We start from the raw sequence: 27,089 nt of genomic DNA, 5'->3' as shown, positions 1-27,089 counted from the left end.
TTATTAGAAGAATAAATTCAAAACTTCATCAGGATGTTTTGCAGCAAAACCTGAGGCCGTCAGTCAGACAGTTGAAGCTAAAAAGAGGATGGATGTTGCAACAAGACTGATCCAAAACACAGAAGTAAATCAACTTCAAAATGGTTCCAGAAGAACAAAATACACGTTCTGGAGTGGCCAAGTGAAAGTCAAGACTTTAACCCCATTGAGATTCTGTGGCATGACCTAAAGACAGCGATTCATGCCAGACATCCCAGGAATTTGATTGAACTACAGCAGCCAAGATTAGTCCTGATCGATGTGCCAGACTGATCTGTAGCTACAGGAAGTGTCTGGTTGAAGTTATTGCTGCCAAAGGGGGGCACAAAATATTAAATGTGATGGTTCATATACCTATTTTTCCCTCTTCTGTTATTGTTTGCATACTATCCTCATTAAATTATGAAAACCTATAAATGTTTGGGTAGTTTTAGTTAACCCTGTAACACCTAAGCCTATTTTGCCCAAATTTGCATGCCTTTGATGTTGCCTTTATATTTCAAAGAAAAAATTGTTCACAATGGCCAAGTTGGGTCGTTTTTTTTCAGGACACCTTGAACTTCATGTCCAAACTGTTGTTTTCTTCACTGATCAATTATAAACCACATTTTGGACCCAAAAAGATAAAAAAAAAAAATCCTAAAATCTTTTTTCAAAATTTGTAATGTTGATGTCCCACTGACAACCAAACATGCTCGACCAACCGTTTTGAAGCTTGATAATATTTTTTCAACTTGTTAGGATAAACATTCAATAGAAAAAAATAAGATTGAATAGTTTTATGTTTGACAATTCAACACAAACAGCAGGTATGGTCATAGGCGTTTTTGGCCTTTACACATATTACGGTCAAAACAGGTTATATACAGAGCAAAATCGTGAGAAAAAAAATGATATATATCATCTAACACAAAAAGGGTTTGGAGGATATCTCAGTGAAGTTAGGTATTGTACCCATCACCTTATCAAAGGTATGTACCGTATGTACATGCAATCAAGCTTCTTGAACACACATCCATATGAAAATTGAAAAGATTCATAGTGAAGAAAAAAATATTTATAACATTGAAAAAAAGTATTTTCAAAAATATTGACAAGTAGCTCAGTTAAATTTTTTCAGGCATGCGGCCCAATAAAGTTTTTTTTTTTTTTTTTGCGCACTCAATAAAGTTTGTTCTTGAACAGGTCACTGAGCTGAATCACACACAACGTCATACAGCCTACTCAATTACTCATCCGCCGTTTGCGCGCTGCTGTCACTTCTACTCGCCGCGACGCCGACTGATCCCAGGAAAACAACGACAAATGCAGCTCATCCTCTTCCTTGAGTTAATGAAATAATAAATTAGCTTGTGTTAAATTTAGTTTTCGATTTATTCTGCACGTTTCAAAGTCGCTCGCTCAATCCAACTGGCTGTTGCTCGGTTTTCATGCCTCCCTTTCCTTAGATGGCGCCTCACTCGGCCATTTATTAAAAATATTCACATTAGTTTCGTCCTTCTTGACATCACAACGGCTCTTGGGATATGTAGTCTTTTTGTGCTGCTTTTGGTTTCGAAAAAGGACAAAAAATGACGGAAATATGGAGATAGACACATGGTCCATGCAGCGTTTTAATGCATATTTACGAGTGCAATAAAACTATAAAACTCAAATGACATTATCTCCCGTTTTACTTGGTCGATTGATTTCAAATAAAAACTGGTGTGGACATCAACTTCCGTACTTTTAAATGAGAGCAACCAGTGGCACGTGGGTGACGTATTTACAGCCTGACAAGGCTTCAAAGATGATATGCGTAAACGTGTTGCATCCGACACGTTCGGTGTTAAAGGGTTAAGGCAGACACTGTTTTTTTCATCTGTGTGATTTTGACAAAGATCAGATCACATTTGATGGTAATTTTATGCAGAAATGTGAGAAATTCCAAAAGGTTCAGATACTTTTTCATACCACTGTAACCCCCAAAGCACTCTGAAGTTGTTGTGTTTTTTAAAAATTCTATTTAACTCTTTATTATTTTTGGTATTCTTGGTATTCACACTGTTTTCTCGGTCGCTTGTAAAGGCGTGTTTTTCAGTGGTGCAATAGGAATTTTTGCTGGAAGTTCGTGTGATTTCCAACCCCAGCTGGAAACAGTAATAATAATAATAATAATAATAAATAATACATTTTATTTCCACAGCACTTTTCATGCCTTGCAAAGACGCTTCACAAGAAAGATGGAAACACAATAGCTCAACAACAATAACAACAAAACAATCATAAAAATAGATTAAAAGCAGCATAGAAGTGAAATGAACGTATGATACATTCAAACACATTTAGCACGGCAATTTAGTCAAATTGAGTACCTTTATTTAAATAAAAGAATGTAGGCAGCCATTCAAAGAACAGTTAATAGTTTCTTATTACGCAAAATGACATGTTCACAAACCTTCACTCAACATGAAGCTCTGTGGTCAGCAGCCAAATAGCACGGGAAGAGGGGGCAAATTATTATAATTCTGGCGTGACGAGAGAGATGAGTCATACAGGTCATACGGGTTTTACTGCCAAGGGATTACGAGGGAATGGGCACAGCCTGAAGCTATGGGCGCAAGTCTGCTTAATGTTATTACATGAGGACATATCATTAAATCAGAGGGAGAGACTGTTTTTCCCCTCGGTATGGACTTGTTTACCTCTTGCAAAGGTGTAGAGCAACACTGTACAGTACTACCTTTTGTGTAACCTTCAGAGTTGTTGTGGCTTCCAGACTGATTTGGCAGAAATCAGATCAGACTAAGAAGCTCACATGAGGCATAATCTGTGTGACATTTACATACAGTATATGTGTATCTGGTAAATCCCATAATATTTTTTTAATCATTTAGAAAACTCAATATGTGATGTGATTAATTCAAAATCGTAAAACACACGAGAATGCCATGCTCTCTCTCCCAAAATATCAGCTGGGTGAAATGAGCTGTGGGAAATCTAGTTTGTATGTGGGTGACCAGTTGCACCTCATTTGTATGCATAGTGCTTTCTCCCTTCGTATACAGAGATAATATAGATGTCACGTATGGAAGGAAAAAAATTCATTATGCTCTTCTTCATATTTTCCTTATCATTTGACATTGAAAAAAACAATAATTTTGTCAAGAACAAGCTTTATTTGCTCAATATTTCCCATTTACGTGCTCACAAAGAGCAAATGTCACATGCTCTAAACAATTGTGGTGATTTGTGGAGATTTTTGTGACTTGCAATCGACTGGCTGCTTTTCCTAAATATGTGTACTTAAAGATGTTCGGAAAAATTGAGAACATCGGGTTGAAAATTCAAACGAATGAATCCAATTTCAAATGATTCAATTCGGATTCAAGATTCTCAATGAAACGATTTTCATTTCAACGCTACAATTTCAAATTCTCAAATTCAAAAGTTTTTTAATCCAACTAAGTTTAGCACAAATTTCAAATCGTAGACCTACTGCATGAATGGGTCAGGGTGAAGTTTGATAACCAAAATAGTCAAGGTAAAAAGTGCCGCAACGATTAATCGATTAACTCGAGTAATTCGATTAGAAAGTAGCTTCGAATCAAATTTAGCTACTTTGAGTATTTGTGTCATTAGAGTGGCCAGGGCTGTCAACAGACTTGCAGGGGCCCGGGGACAACAGACCATTATAGCCCCCGTCCCACCCCACTCCTGCCACCGGCTTGTCACGACAACATACGCAGTACTTTTAATGCTTTGCAAGCAATGACTGTAAATTTTCTAATTATTTAATTTGAGATGGACAGTTAAATTTGACAAACCGTAATGTGACGTGACGCAATATAAACAAACAATTTCCATCTATTGTCCCATGTAGGCTACAATACAATACAACTGAGAGCGCTATGCCTGCCTGCTCTGCCTGCCCCCTCCACATCCCTGGGGTTATCAAGCCCTCAAACAGTAATGCGCCTAGATTTTTTTAGATTTTTGAGCAAGCTCACGCTCAACGGAAAGCGTAGCTAGGTTGTTAAGCCTGCCCTGTGATATGGCTGAGCGTAGATAAATTTTTATGATTTTCAATATTATTTAAATATTATCATTTTCATTTTACTGAAGGCTCGCTTTCTTCCAGCTACAGTTACTGGCAAAGCCTCGCGCACCTGCTCCCCACAGACTAATGCATATTCCTGATCTCCCCTCGCCTTCTCTGGCCGGTGACAGACTTAAATCGGGCTTTGGTCACAGTGATCGTGAATGTAAACGGTGTCAGTGTTAGCAGCTGTTGTTCACTTACTGACATCACCGTCCACAGCCAACCCCAAATTCTCCCTTTTAAAAACTTCATATTTTTTTCTCATTTACCTCTATGATCTTCATCTCTTTTTCTTTTTTCTTTTCTGCGCACCCGATTTATGACGACTCGCCATGTTTAGAGTTTATAACAATGACAGATTTTAATTTTCCGCTTCAGGGCACGTACGTAGTGTAACCTTGAGTGTGCCAGAGCGGGGTCAAACCATTCTCTGCTAAGACAGTAGGGGTGGAGGGTGGGAGGGCATTGTACAAAAAAAAGGAAATATTTGAAATATTTAATATTGTTTTAAGTATATATAGAGTAGAACATAATATTTAATCAGACAATGAGTTAAATAAAAAAAGAGATATGTGAATGTAAAGTAAAATAAATTAAAGGTCATTCAGGGGCAGTGTTGTTAATCTTACTTTAAAAAAGTAATTAATTACAGTTACAAATTACTTCCCCCAAAAAGTAATTGTGTTAGTAACTCATTTACCTGAATGTAAAAGTAATTAGTTACTTGACAAAATAACTGGTGATAATTTTCATGTTTTTTTTTTTCCCAAAAAAAAAAAAAAAAAAAAAAAAAAATGGTCACACAATCTGAAGTTTAAAGGGCTTTTTGGACAATTGGCCCTAGCCCAATTCTTTACCCTAAACTTAACTAGACACAGATATTGCGATAACTAGATAATAACCTTTGCTATGTGTGGAAGTCATTTAATGTTATGAATCAACCGTTAAAGTTGTTAAAATTGCTCCCGTTATTGCATTAGTTCCCTTCCCTTAGTTTTCGACATGTGTAAATTTGAAAACTTTCATCATTTAAAGCTAGATTTAAGTTACCGGTAAGTTTTGCCGATTTAGGAGCATTCTAGATAAAAAGTGACCTAGGTTCGCCAGAAAGGTTCTCAACAACAGAGCCTTCATGAGAAGTCTACTGCTTTACGATGGTGGCTGTTTTCTAACGCATCTAGTTCTTTATAATATATGTTGCTAATGCCGCCGTGTCTGTCATTTGCATCTAGTTCTGTTTATATGTGATATCTACCGAAGCATCATGTGGGCGTAGTTTGTAGGCTATTGGCTACAGTCAGGTATTATTGGAGCCACCTAGCATAGTAGCATTGCGTTTGCAACGGCGTCACACTCCCTTGCCTCCTCCCCATTCCTGCTCTGCTCTCTCGCCTCCATGAGTCCGTCTTTTTCCAGACTTTTCTCGCGGCAGTCAACCAACATCGTAACGCATAGTAACGCACGCCTTTCCTGCCTCAGTAACGGTAACAGCGTTGCCAAAATGAGAAAAGCAATTGATTAGATTACTCACTACTGAAGAAAATAACGCCGTTAGTAACACTGTTATGTTCTAACGCCGTTATTAACAACACTGTTCAGGGGCCCCTATGGTCCTGAGGCCCAGGACAACATACCCAGTTGCGCCGTCCATCGACGGGCTTGAGAATGGCGTTGCAATGGTTTGTTTTGAAATTGTTTGCATTTAGTTGTATTGATTTGGGTGAATAAACTCACTTCTCGTGGCAAAAGTGAATATGACATACCTCGTTTAACATGGCTGAATCCAGCTGCTCCCTGTTAAGGCCAACATAAGGTAATTTTTTTATTTGAGCTAATATGTCTTTTTAATGCATTCGTAATTTAGTTTATAGGTTGCAGTTTTTTGTGGGAACGATTTGTTAATAGTATTGTAAAAAAAAAAAAAAAATGTTAGCATTTTATTGCATGTAGGTTCGTGGACTTTTGCTAGCCAATTGTTTTCTTGTACTTAGATCCTTATTGATTAATTTTTTATACCGCTTGAGGCTAAGCTCAGGTATTTTAAATAATTTTAAAATGAATTTTAAGTGCAATTCTGGAATTTAATTTTCATTCACATTTAATGCTCTTTTGAAAGTGCAAACATAGCAAGCCTTTAACATCTCATCTAAAATTTATTCTGCAACGCATTAAATGTTCCTAATCTGATTACTCGATTATTCAAACTAACTATTTGATAGATTAATCGACTACTAAAATAATCGATACCTGTAGCCCTAAAGGTAACCATTGCAAATTTCAAATTATGATTGAAGAAGAATTATTACTACTTCTACAGGGGTGTGAAAAACAATATGCTCCTTAAAAATATCTGCAGTTTTCCAACTTGAATGTTTCAGATCATTTAACAAATATGAATACAAAGATAAACAAAAGTGAACATAAAACACAGTTTTAAAAAAACTATTCTAATGCTAAAAAAACTATTCAAAGTCGTCAGGTTGTGTTGAAAGATATTTCACTCTCTTGCAATAATGCTGAATTCATTTTTGCTGAATACCCACCATTTTATTTACCCCCAAAACTTTTCAGTAAAGAAATCACTGAAACACAACTTATTTGACAAAATGGAGACAGCCATTAGATCCAAAAAGACTGTAAAAAACACAAATGCATGATCCAACAAAATAAATAAAAATCGACCAGTTTGGTGTGCAAAGCGTGTACCCAAGCCATTTTGAAATCTTCAGGACTCAAATGAGCCATGGTGAGAGCTTTAATCCACATAAGGAGCAAACTGAAAAAATGGTGAGTGTCTACCCTACAAAAATACCCAAAGGGTATGACGACGCTCATCCAGGAAGTCACAAAGGAACGCAGGACTAGATCTAAAGAACAGCAAGCCTTCCTTGCTAAAATAAAAATCAGTATAAATGATTCTGGAATGATGAAAGTGACCGGGAAAAAAATGGCAACCATTCAACACACAGCTGACCAAATGAAAAGAAAGGCTCATTTTGCTTTCTCCCAAACAACTTTTGATTGTTTTTCCCATGACATTTGAGAGAATACTGACCAGGCTGAACTTTTGGGACGGTAATTGTTACGTCTGATGAAAATATAACTGCATTTCAAGAACACAACGTCATGCCAACAGTTAAACATGATGGCATTGCGATGATTTGGGGCTGTTTTGCTTCTTCAGGACCTGGACAACTTGTCGTGACTGATGCAACCATGAATTCTGCTCTTCAGCAGAAAACCCGAAAGTAGAATGTTGAGCCACCATTTCATGACCTTTGACCCAACAATGCATCACTTCTGTAATGAATGACCAACCAGACCTGGAGTGAAAGCTTTTGACATAAATCACTATGCTGCACTCTTCAAAGATAATACATTACACGAATGTGCAGTACACCATAGCACAGGGGTGCACATTACGTCGATCGCAACGCTAGTGTGGGTAGCCCGTGGCATAAACATAACCTCATATGTTGTTCACACAACATAATTTACTATGTACATTTTAAAAAATATATGGCGGAAAACACAGACAAGATTGAAAAAGCAGTTTCTGCTCTTGCAATCCTCTTTAAAAGAAACTGCTGTATTTTAAGCCAAAACAACTGTTGTGTTTGATAGAGCAATATGTCTACTGTATGCTGCCTTAGCAGATTCATGGTGCATTAAGCCCCCTAACTATTTTTAATTTGTCCGTTTTACCCTGGAAACCCCCGTTTACAGACGTCGCGCAACCGCTTTTGTTTCAACCCAGCCATGAAACGTAAAGGTAATTAATTATATTTATTATTCAAAATGTCTGTCATTTTTATCTTAGAATAATTTATTGATGTCTAATATTTTGTTTATGAAAAAACGACTTTAACTCATTTTTTCCCAAAAATGTATAAATACGTTTTATTTTTAATTGTTTCAGTTTCCCCAAAACTTATTTATACGTCTTATGAATTTTTTTCACAAGAGACATCTCTAGGTTCTGATGCAACTTTGCTCCAAAGCACAACTCACAAAATCCATTTTACAGCAATAAAACTGGCCACTGGAGGGCAGTAGCGCATTTGGTAAGAACTCATATCAGACCATGAAAGGAAATGAATGAAGAGAAATAGGAAACGCAAGTTGGAAGAAGAGAACGATGGAAAACACAAGGCACATGCCCCACACAAGTTCCCTAGGTGAATTCTGTTATGAGGTAGTGGTCATTTAGCCTGGTACACCAGACTCACCGCTGTTCCAGCAATGGAGTCTGGCCACCATTCAGCGGATACAATTTCCAGGGCGGAGCAAGCCACAGCAAACAGACAGCAGAGTGGACCAATCAGCGAGGATGAGGGACTTGCGTGCGGAAGTAAACATACGAGGAGAGCGGAGTTTATTCAACATGGCTAGCGCGAGACAGACTGGTGTCAATGATTCGTGTCGATGTGTTTTTGGTAATTTAAAACTGATTTTACCATGGATTGGAACATATTCTCGGCTCTCCTGTTTGCCATCTGTGTTGTTGTGGAGACCACTTCCGACACGGAAGAGTGACGTTGCTTGTTAAGAATACGTCACACAAATAAACGAATCTGATTGGACGGTATATTTTGTCTGTGCTCGAGAGGCGGTTAATGGGCTGCGTCCCAGACTATTCTCACAGTGTTTGAAAAATACAGGGAGAACAGTCTGGCCGTGCCAGGCAAGTGGTCACTACAAAAGAAAGATTTAAAACAAATCTACCTTGATGAGACAGGACAGGCGGTGATGAGGGAAAAATTTACCCCGTCCGCCGATACAGCCGCAGATACAACAGCGTCATCTCTCAGTTCAATTGTTTAGTTATAGTTTATAAATTGTTACTTTGCTATCAAAAGCTCTATTTGTCTTGTTGTTTATGTTATTTTGTAGAAGGAAAACATTATCCAAATGTTTGGGATGTCACAAAAGCAAAAAATAGCTGTGTTAAAGTCAAAGTTATGTTTGAAATGTATGCTTTTACAAAAAGCTCAATTTCTCTGTTTTTTCATCAGAAATTGGAAAATTGCTCAAACTAGCTATTTTCTAATGCTAATTTCTAATGAATGGAAAAAGATGTGAACTAACTTTTTTTTCCTGCTGAAAGAAGAGAGTCTAATCTTTCTTTTAGTGCGTTCCATGTTTATATAGCAATAGAACAGAATTTTCTGTGGGCCTTGCAAAATCAGTCAAAATCCAGTAAAACGGCCGGGAGCGAAGGGAGTTGCTCCAGTGAAAATGAAAATGAGTTAAAAAATTATTCACTCGCATATTTTAAACTTTTAAACAAATTATGTCACAATGAAAAAAATGGTGTCTGTAAAAAAAGGCACGGATGATATCTACCTCATAACTATCGCTTAATTGTATTTTTTTTTTGTTATTGTCGCATTTTCTCTGATATTAGATGATAAATAATCGATCCAAACAAAGAACAATTGAAAAAAAAGTTTAAAAGGGTAAATATAATAAAATGAAAATCTCGACCACTCCTTGATGTTTGCGATTTCTGCATCGTGACCCTTGTTATATGACCATGTTTCACCCATAAAATCCACCCAAAATCCGGCTGTGGTCATTCACAGCTGTGTCTTGACACTCTGTTGATACATGTTACAGGACGTTTTTGGCTGGAAATGAGGTAAGTACGCGATAATATCTCGTTAAAACCATGGTGTCTTTAATTATGCTCTAGCGTGCTCTCACCTCCAGTTGGGTTTTGCTGTTTAAAAAAAAAAAAAAATCAAAAAATGCTCTCCTGTTCAAAATTTTTCTTCCCCCAGAAAATTGAGATTTCAAGCTTTCCAATGATGTATCACACATGCATATAGGACAATTTTGAAATGTGACCAAATTGAGGGTCTCAGAGCGAAACTTCAAGTCGCCTGGGTATTTTCCGCCATATATAACTTAAACAACAGTTAAGGTAGATTCTGGAGGCTGTCTCTTTGAAAAGTAGCTCTTGGAGCAAAATAGTATGAGCACCTCTGCTATAGCACATCATCCTCTAGAATTGAAATAACTTTTTTTTTGCTCACCTAATCGTGATTATTTGTCCGAAGTCGAGTTCGTAGTTATTGACTTGGGCAATAAAGATGGCTGCCACAGCTTCGTAAAGGGCGGTGCCGTCCATGTTGATGGTGGCCCCCACAGGCAGCACAAAGCGAATAATGCGTCTGTCAATGTGGTTATTTTCTAAGAGGCACTTGAAGGTGATAGGCAGAGTGGCAGAGCTGGGGGGAAAAATCACAAAAATGACAAATATAATTAAACATTGTTAGAAATTGAATGTATAAAAGCACCTCTGATTAGAAAAGGAGGCCGGTTTTCAAAAAGCCTTTTCTTTCAACAATTTTTTTATGTTAAATTAAGAATAAAAAATGGGAAAGATGTGATTACTGAAACGGAATTTGTCATGAGAAGCGAATGAAGTGAAAAACGCTGCACTAAAGATAAAACTTAGCTATTGAGCCTAATTCAGACCTATACAATGCTCTGGAAAGCTTACAAAAATGTTTTAATCTCCTTTGAAGACAATAAGATTTGTTTTATTTGGTGAAAATGTCATGCTAAGACAATAGTTATAATGAACGATTAAATATTTTTCTTTTAAGCTATAAGAGCTGTCACGTGGTGAGCTTTGACCGTAAATTAAAAGTGGCTCATGAGGAAAATATAACAAATGATAGTGTTGATAAATTATTTTAAAGGTGACTGAAATATGATAGCAGAAATTCAAAGGAAGCTTTAGAGTTAATTATGGAAATTATCATGAGTACATTTTTATATTGTGAATAGTATGAAATTTAATTAAAATTTTTAGGGACTTGAAAATTTTGAATTATGCTACAGTGTAATTTTTCAATCACATGCTGGTAGTAATGCTAAAAGTTTGGGTTAATTAATAAACGTAAAACTCTTTGACGCTACTATAACAACATGAGATTTACATATTGGTTATTTGTCTTTCATAATGCTCATGAGTCATAATGACTTCCAAATTTACAGCGTATGATTACAAATTTTTTTAGTTAAGTCCAATTTTTATTAATTTTTTTGTTACTTTTTCTTTTTTTTTAAATTATCTTTCCAAGGGTTAAATCACAGACTTCATAATGATATTGAAGGGTCAGATTCGACCTTCAGTGCGCCACGCTTTCAAGTAGGGGGCCATCCCACAATCTGCTTCAGTTATTCGCAGTCGGTCACAGCGACACATGCAGCCATCCAACGCCGGATTTATGTTGAAAAAGTAGGAAAGCTGTACCACATACAAACAGGAAGTATTGTCTCAGGAGTGATCTGTTCAAGGATTTAAGGTAATAGTTATATTTTTCGATCCATGCATGCATTTTGAAAAAAATCAATGGGAGAAACTAGCCGCTACAGCATTGGCATTACTGTTGCAATATTGATGTAAAATAAATGCTACCTGCACGTTCATTTTGCTTTTAATCAAGAATTGACTCTTTTACATTCATATCTATAAAGAATTCAGGGATTTAAGCATTTATTCAAAATAATTGTCAACGGAAAAAGCTCTTTGTTTACATATGGCGGCCGCTAATTTCCTTACTGACTAGCCTCATAGTTTGCAATATTTATGTAAAATAAATGCTGACTGCATGTTTTTTTTTTTTTTTTGCATTTAACCAAAAATCGAGACTGTTTTACGTTGATATCTATAAAGAATTCAGGGATTTAAGCATTTATTCGCAAGAATTTTCACCAGAAAAGCTCTGTTTACATATTACGGCCGACACATTGACAGACTAGCATTGTACTTCGACATATTTATGTAAAATAAATGCTAACAGCGCGTTTTTTTGGTCTTTTTTTTTTTTGCTTTTAACCAAAAACCGAGACTATTTTACGTCCATATCTATACAGAATTCAGGGATTTAAGCATTTATTCACAAGAATTTTCACCGGAAAAGCTCTGTTTACATATGGCGGCTGCCACATTGACAGACTAACATCATACTTTGACATATTTATGTAAAATAAATGCTAACTGCACGTTTTGTTTTGCTTTTAACCATGAATCGGGACTATTTTACATCCATTTCTATAAAGAATTCAGGGATTTAAGCATTTATTCACAATAATTTTCACTGGAAAAGCTCTGTTTACATATGGCGGCCGCCACATTGACTGACAGACTAGCATTGTATTTCGACATATTTACGTAAAATAAATGCTTACTGAAGTTTTTTTTTTTTTTTTTGTGTGTGCTTTTAACCAAGAATCAAGACAGTTTTACATCCATATCTATAAAGAATTCAGAGATTTAAGCATTTATTCGCACAATTTTCCAACGAAAGTAATCATTGTCTGTGATTCCACTCGGTCAACTTTGACCGCCACGCCAACCATGCAGGCCCCCTATTAATCGGCCCCGCGCCCCGTGTCCCGTCCATATCATTATGAAGTCTTTGGTTAAGTCTTGCTTCCACATTCTCCCCCCCAAAATTGTGCTTTATCTATCTATTTGACTAAAAAGACATATATTCAAATATGATATTCAAATGACCTTGAAGATGTAGCTAAGGAAATAAGTAGTGCCTGTAGAATTCCTCTGATGTAAACAATAGGACTCTTCTTTGTGATAAAGAAATACATGGCTGGCAAGATAAAGAGACCATGTAGCACCAAGCCCATTACTACTGTGATGGCATAAAAGCCCAGCTTCTTCCCCATTGCGGATGGATCGTCCATTTCCAAGATCTTCCCGGCCACCAGGAAGACAATACCAAAAGGGAAATACCTAAAAACAAAGATGTTTTTTTAAAAAAAGAAATTACACAATTTGACCTTCTTTAATCAGATTTTAAGGCTTACAGTGATATAAATAGTTAATTCTTACCAGATGACAATGGCAACGATCTTGAGAACAGCTTCATTCAAACTCTGACAGAAGTTGACCAAGGCGCTTCCATTTGGCCCCATTCTTCCCAACATGATCCCTGGACCAATCATATACACAATTCATAAATAACAAACATATTGAATATACTGTGTGAGCATAATGTATAGAGCTCCTTACCCATAGTTGCAGAGAAAATGACAATGCCCAGCACATTCATGCCTTCGCTGGTACCCGCCGCTGTCTTCATGATGACATCCGGTGGCGGCGTGAGGTCCAGCGAAAAGTTCTGAACGTCGGTTCCGTTGTCGTCCTGTATGCCGTAGATGTAGACCCTCCGAGTGGTGGTCTCATCCAAGAGCTGAGCCACTGTTGGTTTAGGGATATATTCGGGGAATCTCTGTGTTCGATACTTGAAAAGCAAATGGAAGATGACAGAATGGGGAGATTTTTACTGTGCCTTCTGCAACATTTTATATTAGAAAAGCTGCTGGAGTGGGGATGAAGACCACAAATGTGTGGGGAAAATGACTTAACCAAAGAGGTTGTTTACGGCAGAGAGACGACAGACATCCAATCTATTTTAAATAGGGGTGCTGCCATTGAATGATCTCTATACAGTTCGGGAGATAAATAATCAGTGTTGTCACAGATTACTTGAAAAAGTAATTTAATTACTGATTACGCCTCAAAAAAGTAATCTAGCTCCTTTACTGATTACTTTATTGTCAAAGTCAAACTAAGTCACTTAAAAGTAATTTATTAGTTATCATTCCCATTTTTTCCCCTTTGCTGCCTCAACATAAGAGCCCCTGAAACGAACAAATAACTGACAAACTGCACGGAATTTGTTGAATTTAACTCCACCGACTAATTAAACCCTGCTAACTCGAAGATTAAGCCTAATGTTAAAAATTCTAAATTTCGGGCTACAGTTTAGAGGTTAGGGTTAACAGCATATCAATACCAGTATATAAGAATGCAAATTAACAGCACAATAATCAACAACACGCAAATGAATTGCACAGTGCAATAAACACAAAGTTCGGGGCGGTCGCGGATGCGCACGCACAACTCAGAAGTACGCCGTATACACACGTGGTCAATTTGGCCACAAAACGTGGTGACAACTAAGCACTTTATACTAGGGCTGTAAAAATTATCGCGTTAACGGGTGGTAATTAATTTTTTAATTTAATCACGTTGAAATATTTAACACATTTAACACATTTAACGCAACGACCCACTCACGCATTGCCGCGAACAGACTACAATGGCGCCGTTTAATGTATATTGAGAGCTAAGAGGCAGAGACAAGCGAGTGGAGTGGACACAGGCATTCATTGGAGCTGCGCTATTTATTGGTATAAGCTTTGGCATCTCTTCCACAACAATTATAACTATTGTGGCAAGCGACGTGGGGAAGAATGACAGGAGAAGAGCTTTTTTTTTAGCACCCTATATTAAACACAACGCAGAGAAGATATACCATTCGCAGCCACCATTGATAGTCATGGTTGCCCAACTTCCCATCACGCATTTGGGCAGTTAAGAACAGTTAAGTCGCAACAGTATCATTTAGTGAAAGCACAACAAAAATAATATTCCTATCTCTCACAAAAAAAATAATGTTCACAAAAAGAAAAACGCTCAATGCAAAGAGAATTGGCATTCCCAATCAAAATAGCTATGCAAAATAATCCTCAGACTTTGGTCAAACTCTATTCAAACATTGCGTTTAGCTCAACAAATACAATAGATGGCAATATTTAGTCACAATACACAAAATACCAAAATTACTATAACTTGTACTCACATTTATCTTTTAAGAATTACTAGTCTTTCTATCCGTGGATCCCTTTCACAGAAAGAATGTTTTTAACGTTAATGCCATCTTGTGGATTTATTGTTATAATAAACAAATACAGTCCTTATGTACAGTATGTTGAATGTATACATCTGTCTTATCTTTCCATTCCAACAATATTTTACAGAAAAATGTGGCATATTTTAGAGATGGTTTGAATTGCGATTAATTACGATTAATTAATTTTTCAAGCTGTGATTAACTCGATCAAAAATATTCATCGTTTGCCTACTACTTATACTACTTTATACCTACTTAATACTCAGTTGGACTTATAACACATCCCAAAGATGCTAAACGAACACGTCACCTCACGGCATAAATGTGCAACACGAATACCATGTAAAAATGGTCGCCGCCTTCGTGAGGACAAGCGGGAACGATGACTACTCGCCGTTGCAACGGCAATGCTACGAAACGGCCGCGCATGTAGCGGCTCCAACCTCTTGCTGGAACCCTCCAGAATAAAGGAAAAATACAATCATTCATGGATGCACAAGGATCAACATTCCCACACACATCTCAACAGGTGACTGCACTTGGCTCAAATGTACATCCACGCTGGCACATGTTAGGCCCAAAACATGTAGCGCATCTGACCTATGAGCGGTTACCATGGAAAGAAACACGTTGTGGGAACCTTTCTCACATTTTCTATCACAAATGCGCTTCGTACATGACTACAATATTCTTCATTCTACATACAGTGGGGCAAATAAGTATTTAGTCAACCACTAATTGTGCAAGTTCTCCCACTTGAAAATATTAGAGAGGCCTGTAATTGTCAACATGGGTAAACCTCAGCCATGAGAGACAGAATGTGGAAAAAAAAAACAGAAAATCACATTGTTTGATTTTTTTAAAGAGTTTATTTGCAAATCATGGTGGAAAACAAGTATTTGGTCAATACCAAAAGTTCATCTCAATACCTTGTTATGTACCCTTTGCTGGCAATAACGGAGGCCAAACGTTTTCTATAGCTCTTCACAAGCTTTTCACACAATGTTGCTGGTATTTTGGCCCATTCCTCCATGCAGATCTCCTCTAGAGCAGTGATGTTTTGGGGCTATCATTCGGCAACACGGACTTTCAACTCCCTCCTCACCCCGTGGCGTCAAAATGACAACAAGAACAGTGAGCAAAAATCCCAGAACCACACGGGGGGACCTAGTGAATGACCTACAGAGAGCTGGAACCACAGTAACAAAGGCTACTATCAGTAATACAATGCGCCGCCAGGGACTCAAATCCTGCACTGCCAGACGTGTACCCCTGCTGAAGATAGTACACCTCCAGGCCCGTCTGCAGTTCGCTAGAGAGCATTTGGATGATCCAGAAGAAAACCTGGAGAATGTGTTATGGTCAGATGAAACCAAAATAGAACTTTTTGGTAGAAACACAGGGTCTCGTGTTTGGAGGAAAAAGGATACTGAATTGCACCATACCCACAGTGAAACAGGGGTGGAAACATCATGCTTTGGTGCTGTTTTTCTGCAAAGGGACCAGGACGACTGATCTGTGTAAAGGAAAGAATGAATGGGGCCATGTATCAAGAGATTTTGAGTGAAAATCTCTTTCCATCAGCAAGGGCATTGAAGATGAAATGTGGCTGGGTCTTTCAGCATGACAATGATCCCCAACACACAGCCAGGGCAACAAAGGAGTGGCTTCGTAAGAAGCATTTCAAGGTCCTGGAGTAGCCTAGCCAGTCTCCAGATCCAAACCCCATAGAAAATCTGTGGAGGGAGTTGAAAGTCCGTGTTGCCCGACGACAGCCCCAAAATATCCCTGCTCTAGAGGAGATCTGCATGGAGGAATGGGTCAAAATACCAGCAACAGTGTGTAAAGCTTGTGAAGAGTTACAGAAAACGTTTGGCCTCCGTCATTGCCAACAAAAGGTACATAACAAAGTATTGAGATGAACTTTTGGTATTGACCAAATACTTATTTTCCACCATGATTTGCAAATAAATTCTTTAATTGCAGGCCTCTCTAATATTTTCAAGTGGGAGAACTTGCACAATTAGTGGTTGACTAAATACTTATTTGCCCCACTGTACATTATGAGGCAATAACAAAATAGTAACGCACAGACACTAAGGAAACTAACTTTAATCATATTACTGGTTTGTAAAAATGAACACATGAGATTACTTGTTACTGAAAGTAATCAGATTACAGAGTAACGCATTAGTGACAACACTAAATAATACATAAATATAATATAGTTGTCGTGAATCTAAGATTCCAGCTTACCTGTTGAAATGTAGCTTGAACCAAGTTTGCTGGAAACATGTTGCTGTGGAAGAGAGGTTGAAAATGTAATTCAAATCTTTTCCAGATTCCCTTTGCATTGTGTTCATTTTGAAGCGTCAATTCCGGACAGAATAAACATTTTGCAAATTGGGATTTTTGGAAAGTCTTGCTCCTCAAATATTCTATGGACAACAGCCTCGGTTGATGGCGTGTCTTGAGGGGCGTAGCACCAAATTCTGGGCATTGTAAACTTCCAGTGTCAGTAGGCCCCCATCCATGCCAGTGCATGAAACACGTCACCCCAAAAAATATTTGCACTTTAATGAAAAGGCCCCACAATTTGGTGGAGGGTTCTGATTTGAAGTTGATTCTCTCAGTTCATGTTTTCAATATATAGACCCCTTCCAAAAACATTAATAATTAAATAAACTGTCCCATGATATTCTAATATTTTGATATTCTCATTTTTTGGAAAGGGTCTGTGACTAACTGATGATGCAAACACACAATATTGACCAGAGAATCTGCCTTTTTCGTCAGAAAAAAAAAAAAAAAAAAAAAAAGGTTTGTTTCTACTGTTTTTAATTCCTATTCTAGAAGAAACTGCGATGTAAATCACAATGAATTACCTTGAGTTAAATTTGCCTATACAAATAAATCTGCCCTGCCTTGCCTTTAGTTATGAGCAGAGGAACATGAGGAAGTTTTCGCAAAAGCTTGATTTCAGGGCAAAATCCCCCCCCCCCACCGAAAAAGCTTTTTCGTGAGAAGACAAATTTCAACCATAGCATTGACATCAATGTACCGTATTTTCCGCACTATAAGGCGCACCGGATTATAAAGCGCACTTCAATGAATAGGACATATTTTAAAACTTTTCCATTTATAAGGCCCACCGCATTATAAGGCGCAAAGAATAAGTGCTACAGCAGAGGCTGGGGTTATTATATGCATCCATTAGACGGTGCTGCGCTAAAGGGAATGTCAACAAAACAGCAACACAACAGCAAGGTAAAACATGTAGTGCAACATTTATATCGCATAGTGGAGGGGAACTTTTTTCCACAGCAACCCTTTTTGGGTTAGATGGGTATATTATGATGGAGAGTGTTGTTTGTGGTTTTCTTATTATAATGGTGCAATTTTGTAATTTGTATAAATCTGTCCAAAAAAAAAAAAAAACTGTTGCGCCTCAATATTGATTCATATATAAGGCGCAACGGATTATAATACACACTGTCCGCTTTTGAGAAAATTTAAGGCTTTTAGGTGCGCTTTATAGTGCGGAAAATACGGTATATACTAGTATATAGCGGAAAACACACAGGGGAGTTCCGCTCTGAGACCCCCAATTTGGCCAAATTTCAAAATTTTCCTATATGAATGTGTGATACATCATTGGAAAGCTTAAAATCTCTATTTTCTGGGGGAAGAAAAGTAGGAGGGCATTTTTTGACACATTAAAAGTAGGTCAAATCAGGTGAGTGAAAAATAGACATTTTTGAGACCTTTGAAATTTTCTTTAAGTTTCTCATTTAAAAAAAGGTTTTGGACACCCATCCTGGTACATCCTGGTATCGTCTACTCATGTCTTTGATAATCAATATGCATACATTAAGACATGTGGGTGGATGTACGATAATAAAGGAAATTGGTGTGTGAATGAATGCAGATTCATAGACTTCATAATATATTGACGGGATACCGGGGGCAGTGCCGATTCATAGGCGGCCATCTCCGTCAAAGCTGACTGAGTGGAAACACAGACAAAGAGCTTTTCCCGTTGTTGCAGTTAGCATTTATTTTACGTAAATATGTCAAATGTGCTACTAGTCTTTAAGCCACTGTGGCGCCGCCTTATCACCCCAAAAACTTTTTACGTTGAAAAGTCTCGTGAATAAATGCTTAAATCCCTGAATTCTTTATAGATATGAACATAAAACAGTCTAAATTCTTGGTTAAAAGCAAAAAAAAAAAAAAAAAAAAAAACACGGGCAGTTAGCATTTATTTTACGTAAATATTGCGAATTATGACGCCAATGCCATAGTGGTTAATTTCTCCCATTGATTTTTTTTACGTTTCAAAATGCTTGCATGGTACGAAAAATATAATAATTACCTTGAATCCTTGAACAACTCACTCCTGAGACAATCCTTCCTGTTTCTATGCGGTACAGCTTTTGTACTTTTTCAACCTAAATCCGGCGTTGGATCGCTGCATGTCAGGATAACTGCGGCCGACTTTTACCGACTGAAGCGGAGGGTGGGTCGGCCCCCTACTTGATGGTGTGGCGCAGTGTCTGGGGAAGGTGTCACGTCAATATCATTATGAAGTCTATGGTTTACCCCTGTGTTTTATTTTGTAAATAAACATGGCTAAACAGGGAGTTAGCTGTTTAGTTAATGATACCATTACTGCATACATTTTTTTGATTTGGCTTGTTTTTAATCCGTGTAAAGAAAAAAAAATTCCAGGGGAATTGTAGGGGTTAAATTCCAATACCAAAATATTTTAATTCTTGCAGTGGGCTATTAAAATATTTTTTCATTTATGATTAAAGAATGTGAATGCATGACTTCTTTGACTGAGAATAAAAGGCTCCATATGCGCATATAAAAGTGAGTACATAGCTTAGCCTTGAAGCCAAGGACCAAGGCTTTATGATCTAAGCATCAATCTCTTCATTTCATATGGCAAAACGTGTGTGCGGCTCCCAGGATTGTCTTTTACATGGAAACTGGGTCGAAATGGCTCTTTGAGTATTATAGGTTGCCGACCCCTGGTGTAGACTATGTGCATGCGTGCGTGACGCTGTGCGCGCACGTATGAAGTAAAAATTTCCTTATAACACATACTTTTACTCTGTATAAACTTAATGTACCCTTCAAGGATGATGACAATTTGCTTCCCATAAACACTGCATTAAATTTGTCTTTATTCCTCCATTTTGACAATGCCGCTCAATTTCATTCTCTGCACTTCATCCCCTTGCTGGCCATTTCGGGGCCGGATTAGTCCTTAGGAGTTGCGTTGGATACTTTTGTTGCTTGCCCCCATGAAAATCAAACAAACAAGCAAACAAGCAAACACAAAATGCAAAATACATTCATAGGCAATGTTCCCTCTAATTTTTCATGAATCTGAGTAGACACACAAGCTCTCTTAGCACACTGCGGACCACGCTGAGAAACATCAGATGTGTACATGGAGGCCACACACCAGTATCACGCCTATTTAAAACCTTGGATCACAGCAAATTACATGGCTTATTAAAAGAATGAAATTAAAGCAGCAATTTTCATGAGTTTACTTTTAATACAGTATAATTGATTTGGCCCACTTAAAATGAAAAAGACCAAGATCTCGTTGTTCATGAGATATCTACTATGTTATATGTCAGAGTCCTGCTTTAACCATAGGAGAGTCCTGCTTCGGCCTGGGTAAGGTCCAATTGTGGCATGGGTGAGTTAATAAATAAAGAATAATAAACAACCACAATGTATCACACTATATTACTACCACATTAAAAGTGTTTCCTATTCCAATTCTCTGTGTCTAAGCAGCTACACTGCAAAAACTGTGAAATTATCTGCCAGGGCTTCAAGTAAATTTTTACTCAGATTTCTTCAAACAAGAAAAATAGCTAGTGGAAAATTAGCTTAAAAGACATATTTTAAGCAATAAATTAGTATATTTAATCTTTGAAAAGCTTTGTAAAGTCAGAAACGTTCTTAATTCAAGAATAGATATTGTTCAAAAAATTATTTGAAAGCATTTTTCTAGACACCTGTCGCTCATTGAGTTAAGTTGCAAAATGGTACGGAAAACAATTTTTTGGGGTCTAATTAGCTAATTAAGGTAACTAGATTCGTTCTAAAATTAGATATTAATTAATACTGTACCGCTTGCAAGGATGGGCAACGGAATGTTGCGTCAGTAAATCAGCAGAGGAATCAAACTCACTTTCCTCCACCAATGGGAGCGTCACGTTGCCATATCGAAAGCACCAATGGGAGCATTGCGTTGCCGTATCGAAAGCATCAAAGGGAGCGCCGTGTTGCCGTATGGAACGTATCAATAGGAGTGTCGGGCTGACATATCATTGCGGCGCTAACAGACAGTAGTCCTATCGGTGCTACAAGACGTTTCTGTTAAATTTTATATTCCTGCACTTCATAGATTTTCTTGTACGCTGAGTGTGTGCAAGCAGTGGGCGACTGCGCACGTGCACAGCTTAGCGGGAACATTGTTTGTATGTCTTTGGTATCGAAGGTATGTCTTCCAAATAGAGTTCGAAAATGACTTTTTAACTGATATCCCGGTATTGTCCAACTCCAAAAATCCAATAACAATATCAACACAATACTGATATAGCATACCTGTCAAGTTGTACGGTTTCGGAGTAATTTGTACAAGTGAGCACTGATTTTTAAATGTGTACGGCGTATGTTCAAAATCCGTACGTTTTTTTGTGCATTACGTTTTCTTTTCTCCGTTAGGATTTTGTCACCGTTACGACACAATGTGCGTTGCTATGCGTTACTATGTTGGTTGAATGACACGAGAAAAGTCAGAGACACGGAGAGAGAAGCGTGGGAGTGGGAAGGAGGGAAGAGTGTTTGTTGTGACGCTGTAGCAACTACGATGCTAGGTTAAGTGGCTCAGATAATTCCTGACTGTAGCCGACAGCCTACAATCTACGCCTAGATATCACATGCATACAGAACTACATGCGAAATGACAGACTCAGCGGCATTAGTAAACAGCCGCCATTTAAAAGCAGTAGATTTCTCAGAAAGGATCTGTTGTAGTGAACCTTCCAAGCGAACCTAAGTAACTTTTTATCTAAAATACTCCTAAATCGGCAAAATCTTGACATGAATCTATCTTTAAATGATGAAACAGTTTTAAAACTTTCACATGTCGAAAGTAGACAGAAGGGAACTAATGCAAAAACGGGAGCAATTTTAACAACTTTAACAGTTGATTCACAACATTAAATGACTTCCAAACATAGCAAAGGTGACTATGCTTTTTGTTTTTTTGTGTTTTTGGAGAAAAAAAAAAAAAGAAAAAAAAAAAGAAAGGTAACATTTACTTTGCCAAGTAACTAATTACTCTTACATTCAGGTAACTAAGTTACTAACACATTTACTTTTTTGGGAGAAGTAATTTGAAACTAAAATAATTACTTTTAAAAATTAAGATTAACAACACTGGTCATAAAGATGAAGTCCGCAGAGATTTTACTCTGCCAATTTGTTGCCGAACACAATTTGCCTGCAACTATTCCTGATCACTTCTCAGAATTAGCAAAAGAAATGTTCCCTGAATCAAAGATGGCATTAGTAAGTTAATTTTATCAATTGACCTTTTTAATTTATAATTGGACACACTAACAAACTACCTTTAAGTCAAACTGAATTGCGAGCTGAAGCGCCATGAAGTGCAGCTATCAAAAGATGATAGAAATTGTCAAAAGTGCTACATACAATTATAACAAAACTTAAATTTTAGTAATCATGATGTAGCTGAAGATATTGATTGTTCTTGGATTGCACCAGGTTATATGTTACAATATTACCAATAAATTCATATTATTTTAAAAATTGAGTTTAATTTTTGTTTGATATTGCACGCTATATAAAACGTTGTAAGATTAGTCACCAATTTGTAAGGGCATACGTCACTATCTGTAAGATTGCAACGGCCTCGGGTTGACAGGTATGATATAGACAGTCGTGGACTCAACATATTATGGCTAATTGTATTGTGATGCCACACTAGATGTGTTAATAATGATAATGCTCACATAACAAATCCCAAGCATCTTAGTTTGGAGACATTTAATAGTAAATAATCATAGCGGCTGTGCTAAGCTGTGACCAGCCCTTGTACAAAGGCAGAAGGCAGAAAGCTTCTACATCCACTTTGAAGGCAAAATGCATATTGGCCCAAAACTTATGATGAAAAATCAATGTCGATAGTATCGGCTACGCAATAATAAATACGATTTTGGTAGTAAATGAGTCTTAATTGGAGACCCCAATTCATATGAAATGAACATCATAAAAAATGTTTTTAAATCAGGATTTTCATGGAGTCACCTCCCTCTTTGGGCCTTGGTTAGCTACTGTTGGTCCACTTTTCCTCCCACTACCATGCTAATGGCTGCCTTTACCAAGAACAATCAAAGCACTCTGACATTGAAAGTGCCTGTCCTTGTGGTGAGATTGAAATAGGTAGAGTAGCAAATAATTCACTCAAGCAACGAGACATACAGCAGAGGTATATAAAAGAACTGACTCAAAAAAAAAATGGTGTCACAAATAAAGCTCAATATATGCAAGAGTGTTCATTCAGCAGCCTATTTTGCATCCAAGACGAGGCAAATCGAGCTAATGTACTATTTTCATCCCCTGCGAGCTTTATTAAATCCAAGAATCCCCATATTCATGAACACGGGTGCTCATTACGTTGACATGCACACTGGGCCAAAGTCAGACACTCTGGGCCATTTGTGAATGTACCAATATAGCAGGGCTGCATGATAGATGAAGGCTTTAAAGAAGCTTTGCCAGATAAATCCAAAGCACAGCTGTGCTCTTCTACAACACACACACACACACACACGCACACACACATTAAGAGACTGTGAACGTCACTACTGTCATATAATCAGTAGAAAGTTGAATTGTACGGACTTGGCTCATACTCATTCAAAAGGCAATTTATTTCTACCTTAATTTGGTTTTGATTAAAAAAAAAAAAAAAGCCAAAAACATAGGAGGAAGCCATTTTCAGTTTTTCCCTGTCAGGGGTCCTGAGATATAATTTAAGCTTTATTAAAAAATCCTAATAAAACAATATTAAAATCTAAGCAACTTGCACTCTCCTGCCCGTTGACCTACTGTCACACTGACACTGTGACTCTACTGGCCTCAACAATGTTCACCTCAAAAACACCCTGCTTGGCTTGAGCAGCGCTAATTAACTTAGCACGTCAACCCACTGGCACGCTTCACTCAAGGATTTCCCCTCCTTCCTCAGGCAGTCAGCATAAGACGGGGCACGTTTTACCACAAAACAATTTAATTACTAATCTGTGGAATTGTTCTGGCGTTTAGTAAACTATTTAAATAATTTGCTTCTAACACGCTTTCCTTATAAGTGGCGTCCTCTACCCAATAGCGTACCGCACGAATGCTATTTTTAGACTGTGATGTCGCCATCGTAACGCAGAAGTGGGACATTTTCGACACGCCCTCGCATAAAAACCATGTTATTTCTGTTATTTTCTCAGGTAATCTTTCAAAAAAGAACATGCCGATCAAGCACTGCTGATATGAAACTTGTAGAAACGACTCTAGACATTACGACATATGAAGAATGTTTTCTTCATATGTTTCTTGCAAACAAAAACTCTGAGGAACGCGGATGTCCAAAAGACCAGTTTAACGCTAGCAAGGTGAAGCCATTCACATTTCATATTCAGTAAACATTTTGTTGGGGGCCATGGTACTTCAGAGGATGAAGAGGTAAGCCATTTTGATATTTTTTACTTATTTTTTAGCCTGGCGTTTTGCCATGCTGCTCCTGTCTGACAATGAATGACCTGAAAAAAATTAAAATGCTATCTCCCTGCCAATGTTACCTTTTCTGTTGTAAAAAAACAACGAAGAAATTAAAAGTGTTTGTTGGCAGTCACCGAGTAGCATTTGCGATCGCTACACAAAAATAGCAATATTAAATTTCCCCCAAGAACGGTCAGAGATGGAAGACAACCAGAGGATATACCGTATTGGCCCGAATATAAGACGTTTTTTTTTGCATTGAAATAAGACTGAAAAAGTGGGGGTCGTCTCATATTCGCGGTCTAGACGTTATACCCATTCACAACGCTAGATGGCGCCAGATATCATTGAAGTGATGTTCTGTCATGACAGATCTCAGCTACTCTGAAGTTTAACCAGCTTGCATTATTTTATTGCAATGTTTTTCCTTATTCAGATTTGTTTCAAGACTACAGTTACAGTTAGACTTCACTTTGATGGTTAATGCAATTTTGTTGTTTTATCACAATAGATTGGTTTATTTACATTTCAAAAACCAGAAGCCATTCATTTACGAATGTGATTGCACTTTAGTTTACATATTTAAATGTTCAGATATTAAGTTTTGAATGAGGCAAAATAACATGCTTTTTCTCTCAAATATATTGTTATAATCATTTGTTTCAGATGTACTGTAATTATTTTGCATGTCAAAATTAATTTGGTGTTCAAAAAGTCTTTTTTCAAACTTGAGTCTTGAAAACCAGGGGGTCGTCTTATAATTGGGGCCATCTTATATTCGGGCCAATACGGTAATATATAAGAAAGACAGGGCATATGGTGGTAAAAGATAGATTGTTGAAACAGAAGAATGTCATAGTCAGTAGCGTAAGAAAGAGGTGTCGATAAAAAAGCTAAGGCTAAGCTTCGGTCGGCTCGACTCTTTTTCCCGCCTTTTTCAGCCATCGACATTCAAGCCATCTCTTTAACTGAACACTTCTATGTTCTTCCACATCTTTAGCAGTGAATTTGGCACCAGGGACATCATTTTCAGACAGAATTGGTTGGTTTAGCTCAGTAAACATCTTGCTCGTACACTATTTCCATTCATTTACTATTGGGGACAAATGGGAGGTTAACCGCCTAGCCACAATTGCTAACATCATGAATATTAATGAGCAAAACTGACGTGTTGCTTGCGGTACGCCATTTACAGTTGCTAATACCTGTATATGAACCCTGTACCATTTTTTATGTGACCTATTTTTTTTAAATAAAGCACTCACTTTCGATGGCATCCAATCCATTTTGACTGGAGTTTGACTTTTGGGCCAGAGGGCCACAACATGTTGATGACCCCAAAATGCAGTGTCAGCAATAAAATTAACTTACAAGAATATTTATAATAATAAGTTGAAAATGAGTGTTTTATTGTTTCCCATCATTCTTGAGGGGAATTCTAAATCAAGCTGTTTAGGACAGCTATACTTTTGGCCAAGATTGTCATCCATTGAATATAGTACGCCCGCGGGTGTCGTGCCAGTGTAGTTACCTTACCCCAGTCAAAAATTGTATCCCCTGGAAAGAGCCATATGGAGGTAGATTTGCGTCTTCAAAATTCGATCAAAAAATGTGTTTGAATGCAAAAATAAATTTGAAACAAAACAAAACAAAAAAAAGCATTTGAAAGCTATTTTTCTTTGATTTTTTTTTTTGGATTGAACTCAATTTTTTTTTTTTTTTTTTGATCGAAGCAACTTTTTTGATTGAAGTAATGTTGTTTTGTGTTTGGGCCAGATTTTGGCTGGGACATTTGTGTCTTTATTATTCAATCAAAAAATAAGTTCCTTCAAACAAAAAAATACATATTTTCAAAAGAACGTCACTTCAATCAAAAAAAAAAGAAAAAAAAAATCAATCCTAGAAAAAAGTTTTTGAATGCGAAAAAATATTTGAGGCTCAAATATTTGCATTTGAACAGTTAATTTTTAATTAAAAGTTTTCTTTGATTTTAGCAATCCTTTTTGTGTTCGGGCCATATTATGGGAAGGACATTTGTGTCTAAATCATTCAATCCCCCCAAAAGTTGCTTCAATGAAAAAAACATTTTCAATCAAAGAAAAAAATCATTTGAAAAATTAAATTGCCCTCCCCTATTTTTTTTTTTTTTTTTAGATAATAATAATATGCAAAACAAATGACCGTCTAAGGTGCTAGTCACATGATCTGTTCGAAAAATAATTTTGACCCATTATAAAAGTATCTTTTTTTTGTTCATTTCATTCATTTTTGTTGTTTGCAACTTTTTCAACTGTTGCAACAACTTTTATATATATAGGAAAGTCAATTAGAAGCAATGACACTTTTCGGCCACCAGGGGGGGCTGGCTCCCCCTTAAACTCCGCTTATGGCTAGCAGTAATCATA

General features: G+C 37.2%; 1 protein-coding gene across 1 annotated transcript in view; it reads right to left on the bottom strand.

Moving 5' to 3' along the window:
* Positions 1-27,089, bottom strand: part of slc1a7a (solute carrier family 1 member 7a) — an 86,626-nt gene that overhangs the window by 33,388 nt on the left and 26,149 nt on the right. Inside the window, exons 4-8 of the mRNA XM_057857256.1 lie at positions 17,110-17,152; positions 13,167-13,398; positions 12,987-13,086; positions 12,654-12,887; positions 10,159-10,353 (exon numbers count right to left, since the gene is read on the bottom strand). Coding sequence (XP_057713239.1) covers positions 10,159-10,353; positions 12,654-12,887; positions 12,987-13,086; positions 13,167-13,398; positions 17,110-17,152 — 804 coding nt within the window. The remainder of the gene's footprint in view (positions 1-10,158; positions 10,354-12,653; positions 12,888-12,986; positions 13,087-13,166; positions 13,399-17,109; positions 17,153-27,089) is intronic.

Source organism: Corythoichthys intestinalis, chromosome 14, assembly GCF_030265065.1.
Source record: "Corythoichthys intestinalis isolate RoL2023-P3 chromosome 14, ASM3026506v1, whole genome shotgun sequence".
In the NCBI taxonomy this organism is placed as follows: domain Eukaryota; kingdom Metazoa; phylum Chordata; class Actinopteri; order Syngnathiformes; family Syngnathidae; genus Corythoichthys; species Corythoichthys intestinalis.
This window is presented reverse-complemented; position numbering and strand designations above follow the sequence as displayed.